This window comes from Rattus rattus, chromosome 10, assembly GCF_011064425.1.
Source record: "Rattus rattus isolate New Zealand chromosome 10, Rrattus_CSIRO_v1, whole genome shotgun sequence".
Taxonomy (NCBI): domain Eukaryota; kingdom Metazoa; phylum Chordata; class Mammalia; order Rodentia; family Muridae; genus Rattus; species Rattus rattus.
The window spans coordinates 24,150,288-24,157,703 of record NC_046163.1 but is presented as its reverse complement, the minus strand read 5'-3'; the positions used below and the strand labels follow the sequence as shown (position 1 = coordinate 24,157,703).

The window sequence follows — 7,416 nt, the reverse complement described above, 5'->3', positions numbered from 1 at the left end:
ATCCGGTGCCAGATCCTCTGCTACTGCTATTGACTCTTCTAATGCTCGTAACATCCAAAGGAACAGTTCTTGCACAGTCTTTGGAAATTGGCAGTAATCATGGTTTGTTAAAATAACCTTTAATTGTGTTTCTCAAGCACTTCACTTACCCCCAGTTATCCACAGGAGTGAGAGGTTATCAGTAAACAAACCTGAGAAACGGTGAAGATTTTAACAGGATGGTAACTCTGAGCTGGACCACAGGAAGTAAACAAACATGCATCCTTACGTCATCTGTCGCAGCCCTATCGGTTTTGTTTGGGTCACTTTCAAAGTGGCCAGCTCATCTCACTACTTCTCTTTCTTAAGTGAATCACGTTATCTTTTAAACATCAGATGATACCAGTGCACGAAGCAGTCATTCATAACCATAGTGAATGTTGTAATATTATAAATATTTACTGCAGGCTTTATGTACCATAGTAATTTTTTTAAAAAACAAGACAAAGAAAAATGAATATGGCTTTCTTTTTTTTTTAAGTTAACTTTACCTAATTCCACCAAAAGTCTCCCTGATAAAGGCTACCATCTACTGAAAGACAAAATTCAATCTGCCCAAGGTAAAATTGCCCATCCTATAAAGTATCATTACATACATATTGTATAAACTCTGTAAGCTCTTATATATCACATTAATACTTGGCTCTCACACATGATTTAACAATAAGTAATGATTCTTGTAAGATAATCATCTCAATTAAAGCTAGAGTTTTGTCTTTTTCAGAGATATTGCAAAAACTTCAATCATTATGTCCTAACTAGTACAAATGATTGACTTATGCAGAAGAAAACTCCGAGTTTACTTTGAGTTTTCCCTCAGATACTGTGTATTTATAAGGATTGGTGTCTTTATGATTACATAAGGTCTGTATGTTGTATACTTTATTCATAGGCTTTCTTTCATTTTACCATGCCCTCTTAACTATTGACATACAACTACAACTTGTCACATCACTTATATTCTAATTATAAAAGTAACGTTAAAAACAGAATGCTCCTGAAGGCCATCTTATGTGTCACTGGTAGAGTCTTTTACATACACCTTGGAAAATTCTAACAAGAATGTTCCCTGTGGTGGAAATGATGGTTGAGATTCCAGACACCACAGGTGAAGGCAGCCTTCCATAGATCTCTTCCTTACCAGATGCATACAGAATAGCCAGATTAAAAACTGTTGACCCTAGACTGCTTCCTATGGGTGGCAGTGGTGGAGAACCTTAAAATATTGTGAAGAATACTAAAAGGAACTAAGGGAGGGGAACTATAATCAGAATGTACTGTTTGAAGAAATCTATTTTTAATTTTTAAGAAAAGAGGAAAAAAACATTGTAGTCAGCTGATTTTATAGTCAAGAACTACCCAAAGCTTTTGGGGGGGAGGTATGACTCTACTATTGAATTTCTGCATGACATAGAAAATAGCAAATGTAACGTTGATCACATCGGTTTTCAGTAAAAAAAAATAAATAAATAAAAACAAGCATTAACTCAAACTTAAGGCTGACACTGTTGCTGTTCCAGAGATGTGGGTATGTCCCAATCTCTCTCTCTCTCTCTCTCTCTCTCTCTCTCTCTCTCTCTCTCTCTCTCTCTCTCCCTCTCTCTTTCTCCTCTCTTCCCCCCTCTCTCTCTCTCTGTATACTTTTGTTTCTGCCTTCCTAATCAAATGACCTGCTCTTATTCGGTTGGGTTTCAACCACAAGACATCACAGTACACTTTTTTTTCTTCAAGATACACGTCACTACACACCAAGAAAGGAGGAACTTCCGTGCTTGTGGTAACATCACTTGATAAACAGACTCCCTGAACAGCAAGTGCCTGTCTCTGCCTTTGCTATATAAAGCAGCAGTCTTAGACTAACAGACACTCGTTGCGAGAAGACCATGAGAGCTGCAGCCATCTCCATGCCAAGGTTGAACAAAATGCCAGGAATGTTCTCTGCTAGCCCAAAGGATTCAAAAGAACCAAGCCATTCTCTTCTAGATGACAACAAGCAAAAAAAGAGGCCAAAGACTTTGTAAGTTCCTTCAGTGTCTCTCTTAGATTATCTTTTATGGCCAAGGGGGTAGGAGTGAATGGACAGGAATGCTGGCATTTAGTTTATGTAGAGCAGAGCTTTTGTGACTTATAAGTGAGATTCAGTTTTATTAGAAAATAAATCATGTTATAGGAAAGTGTGAGGGAATCTTTCTGAACTTTTACTCATAAAAATGAGCTCTATTTTAACGTAACAGAATCTTGTATTAGCTATTCTTACTATTACCGTCTTCCTCAGATATGTGTGCTTCATGTTCTTTTCGTAGATAAGGGGAACTCTTCTAGAGAATTATGAATTTTTCCTGTCTTTTGTAGTGGAATGGACATGAAAGCATACCTAAGATCTATGATCCCTCATCTGGAATCTGGGATGAAATCGTCCAAGTCCAAAGACATGTATGTACTGAATATTTTGAAATATAATTATAAGTGTATAAGAATTCTAGAAGTTAGCTGTTGTCTTTGCAAGATAATAAGACTGCAGGCTGCTGGGCATGGCATCTTACTCGCGTAATTCCAGAACTTGGGAGGTTAAGACAAGGGGATGAGAAAGGGGATTGAGCGAAGATTTGGTTTTTTAAAAGGATATACAAAATACTGCATACAATGGACTTCATTTCTTTTAAGTAACAAGACAAATAAGATTAGACTACATTAGAGCCAGTGAACATTCTTTATATGTTCACATCAATTTTAAATTTGTGTTATTCTATTTTCTCTACTTAGATTTTAACTGTCTTGACTGATAATTTTCATAATTATGGCAATTAGAAGGAACTTTATATAGAGAATTAGTAATAGAAGTAATAAGAAAGAATCTTACTTATCAATATGTAGCAGCCATTATTATATCAATTGAGATTTCATAAACTAGTTTATTAATTTAGATTATTTTTGTTAACTGTAGACTTTCAGCTGAGGAAGTAATGCAGTGGTCTCAGTCTCTGGAAAAACTCCTTGCCAACCAGAGTAAGTATTCCTAACTATCCATTGTTTTGGGGTCAGCTTGATAATTTAATAGATTGGATGGATGATTAATGTATATTATCAAAGGAAGAAAAAAGTATACAAAAATGAAGTATTTTAGTTCTTCTTGAGTCATTGATAATTTCCTCACAATATGACTCAGTCATATAGCACTAGATTTTTATCACTGTCCTTTAGACCCATCTGCCAAAACAGCTACAAGTTTTCTTGGATTCAAGAACAAAATTGAAATCATGCTGGCTTGCTGGAGAGACGGTTGATTGGTTAAGAGTGCTTGTAGCTCTTAAAGATGACTGTTTTCCTGCACTCAAGGGACTGGTCTCACAGCCATCCACCTCTAACTCCAATGCCCCCTACTGGCCTCGGTGGGCACCCGTCCACAAGTGTTTCTGCACGGACAGGGGAAAGGAGAGGAAGAAATACATATACAAATGAAAAATAACAAGCTTTCAAAAAATTCAAAATAAAGGTGAATAAAAGTATGCTGCAGTTTCAAAGTTTTAAAAGCCAAGGAAACGTCACATCATTTGAATCGTTATTTTGAAAGGCACTTAAAATGTTGGTGGTCTATCATCCACATACCTATTAACTCTCGCTTGTCCACCTTATGTGGAAGGTATTTTAAAGACACCAAGGAATCAAATGCACAGCCTATGACTTGGTTAAAAATGTTTGGGATACACCAAGTAAACTCTGCAAGGATGCAGCATGATAATATAAGGTCAAGAGAGGCTTGCGGGGGTTTTCTGGTGGGAGAAAGAGATGAAACCAGTTGCCCTCCCCAATTGTGGGATTTCTGCACTATTGGGATTAGAACCTTATTCAGAAGTGCAGACAACCAGCTTGCTCTCGGGCATACGCTTACTTTCTTTTTAGAAAGACACTAAGAAACTTGGGAAGTCTAAGAAATTTAACATAGTTCGATCCTATGATTACAATAAGACTTGTTCTACAATTAAGCTGAGTAAATGGCATATCTCAATGACACTGGCAAATATAATTAGTGTACCAAGCATACAGGTGACAAGCTGTCCTAACATTATCTAACTACCATGGTTTGTGTGAAGAAATTATATTTTTAAGTATCAAATGATGTTAACACACTAAGTCATTGCCATTTCCTTGAAGAAAGAACTCTATACTCTTGCTCACAGGTTGGTGCCTATAATGATTACAGCACAGTAATGATTCTACTCTGTAATCAACAGAGCTTAGTGTCCCTTTAAATGCAGGAGAAAGCAAAGCATATTTATGTGAACACACAAAGCACTATGTGACTGTTTGGCACCAGAATTCACATATAAGTCTCTAAAGCTGCCTCTCTACAAATTATGGCACAGCTGTTTTAGCAGTAGTGGTCTCACACCATCGTGCATATAGTAATACTATAACTTTGTGTATATAGTAATACTATAACTTTGCTTATAAATCCGTTCCATGGCATATTCCTTTACTGACTCAATTTTCTCCACCCCTCTCTTTTCAGTGGGTCAAAATGTCTTTGGGAAATTCCTAAAGTCTGAATTCAGTGAAGAGAACATCGAATTCTGGTTGGCTTGTGAAGACTATAAGAAAACAGAGACTGATCTTTTGCATAACAAAGCAGAGCATATATACAAAGCATTTGTGCACTCAGATGCTGTGAAACAAGTGAGTATTAAAGTCATTGTTATTGGCTCAGTGTGTGGGAACTTTGCCTGCATATAGCAATAGTTTAGGATGAAATCCATGGCATCATAGTTTTACATAACCCTGTTTTACATAAGTACAAATATACGCATTTGTACACTCAGTACAGTGAATCCATTCCCTTTATTTGTAAAGATGTCAGGAGAGAGACTAAGAGGATTTTGCAAAACTCTCCAACTGGTCGGTTGCAGAGTGGAATGCAGGACTGCAGGCCAGATTTGCATGTTAAAGAACTCATTCTGAGCTATTGCAACAGATGAGATAAAATGCAGACCACTAGAACACATACAATAAAGCAGCAAAAACATGAGCAGCTACTTGTAGTGCTGATCTTCCAGGAAAATATTCCCACTCAGTAAACCTAAAATGCCTATGACATTCTATGATGATATATGGACTACATTCTGGGGATATTTAATTTTTCATGCCTATATATTTTTTCTCCCAATTACACCATAAACAAATGCAGAAAGCAAAATCTCCTTATATTGCATTTCTCTATAGCCCATACACCTAGTATAGGGCTGGCTTAGAACAGCAATTCAGTTCATGACAGTACCACATGATAGTTTCTGACTTAAATAAGAATGTAAACCTTTTTAAGATGATTCTGAAACACTAATAGTACAAATAAATTTATTGTAAGCTGCAAGTGCACATTAATTAAGGAATTATTTTTTTTCAGATCAATATTGACTTTCATACTCGGGAATCGACAGCCAAGAAGATCAAAACACCAACTCTCACATGTTTTGATGAAGCACAAAAAGTCATATACGCACTTATGGAAAAGGATTCTTATCCCAGGTTCCTGAAATCAAATATTTACTTAAATCTTCTAAATGACCTTCAGGCGAATACCTTAAAGTGAGTGACTCCTTGCTGACAGGAATTCAAAGATAGTATCAAGGACAGAAGGAACATGAGACTGCCTACGGGATCAGTCTGGCCTGCTGGGGAGACTCATCCGTCGGGTGAAGTGCAGATGAACGGATTCACACAGAAGGTATCTAAATGGAGACTTGAGGGAACATTGCAAGAAGAACAGGGTGAGGCAAGTGGAAGGAGAAAGTGTGGGACTGTCATGAAATACAGTGGGACTCTATTAGACAACCCTCCCAACTGGGAAGGTCAGCTGACTCTGGCAACACAAAAACTGTGAATAATTTGTATGAGACTGATTACTCTGTGCTATAAGCTTCAAGAACAGCGGACGTGTATGCTACATGCTGTTGTGTACAATGTGTTGAACTCTGACAATCTCCTTCCTGTACATAATCAGTCCAAAAGTATATATTGCAAATAGGAGTTGCTATTATTGACATGAAGAACTTTTTATTTGTTTATTTAATTGTATTTGGCTTGGAGTTGAGAAAGACAATTATATATTTAACCTATTTTTTAATCTAAGAAGTTATAATGTATCTGTAAATTAAATTATCACTGTGGCAATAATAAATGTGGGCATTACATTAAAATAGAGAGAGATGTCTTCTATTTTATTGCTATTTTGATTCTGGCTTTTTTTTTACTCTGATTAAAAAAAATTGAAAGTGGTTACTACACGTGCTAAAGTTGATGAGGGAAAGCCCATGATGTCCCAACTCAGCACAAAGAACTACAGGTACCTAAGAAAAGCTAAAAGTGAGAAAATATTCTTATCCAGGGAAGAGCACACAAACTGGTTACCCAATGCCGAATGATCAACCCTGAGAACATACATATAAGTAGCATTTACAGACTGAACATATTGTGTGGATGTAAGTTACGGAATGTATATGCATATATATTTATGTGTGTAACAACAATTAATGAAAAAGGATGCCATTAGTTTGAGTTAGAACAAGGGAACTGTATCAGAGTTGAGGGAGGGAAGGTGGACATTTTTATTTCTAATATAATCTCAAGAAAATTTAAAAAATTGAAAACTGAAGCAAGAGACTTATACTTTCTATGTCTATTCAGTATATAACACTATTATCAAATTAATATTATATTTATTATGTTGGACAAAGTTTACCAGTTTTCTTTCTGCTACACGAGCTCTTTTAATTCAAGTTTCAAACTGATGAGAAATGGTGGCATCTTTAAAAGGCGAAGGAAAGGTTATTTTAGATTCAGGTTTATTTTCTCATGTAATAGTCACAGCAATGTTATGAAAACTAAAACTTAGAAAGATTAAATTCCCTCCAAATTACCAAAGACGCTAAAACACAGTCTTGTATCTGGCCCCATCCCAGACTGATCACATGAGAACCTGCAACTATAGGATAGGAATCTGTATTTCAAAGGAAACATCAAGCATTTCTGAAGATGATTTGATTCCCGGGAGCTAGGGAACTGGAGATTAATGAGCAGCCGTGGTTCTAGGGATTGATCATGATTCGGCCCATAGTCTATACACCTTCCACTGTGCAACACTGCCACCCACTGATCACAAGTGTTCCCTAAGCCACTGAAGTCTTGCAATGATCCAAATGCCCTCTAAGTAAGAAATTGAGACCCTTCTGAAAGGAAGGTACCTACAGAGCCTCCCATGGGGGCAGGAAAGAATAGGCCAGCTATTCCTGGAACCTGTTCCATTGTATATCTTCATACACCTGGCATACATACATACATGTCACATATGTCATTTTCAACAGTCAGCCATCCACAAACCAGAAG

The 7,416-nt window shown here is 36.8% G+C and overlaps 1 protein-coding gene across 1 annotated transcript; it reads left to right on the top strand.

Moving 5' to 3' along the window:
• The first annotated feature begins 1,891 nt into the window (after positions 1-1,891).
• Rgs1 (regulator of G protein signaling 1) lies at positions 1,892-6,240 on the top strand. The gene is made up of 5 exons (XM_032915635.1): positions 1,892-2,056; positions 2,392-2,472; positions 2,984-3,045; positions 4,550-4,713; positions 5,438-6,240. Exons 1-5 carry the CDS (start codon positions 1,923-1,925, stop codon positions 5,621-5,623), a joined length of 627 nt encoding a protein of 208 aa, XP_032771526.1. The 5' UTR covers positions 1,892-1,922; the 3' UTR covers positions 5,624-6,240.
• Positions 6,241-7,416: the final 1,176 nt, after the last annotated feature.

Coding starts and splice junctions, on each gene's coding strand:
- Rgs1 (XM_032915635.1), top strand. CDS start 1,923: ATGAGAGCTGCAGCCATCTCCATGCCAAGGTTGAACAAAATGCCAGGA. Junction 2,057..2,391: donor AAAAAGAGGCCAAAGACTTT/GTAAGTTCCTTC, acceptor TGTCTTTTGTAG/TGGAATGGACATGAAAGCAT. Junction 3,046..4,549: donor AAAACTCCTTGCCAACCAGA/GTAAGTATTCCT, acceptor CTCTCTTTTCAG/TGGGTCAAAATGTCTTTGGG.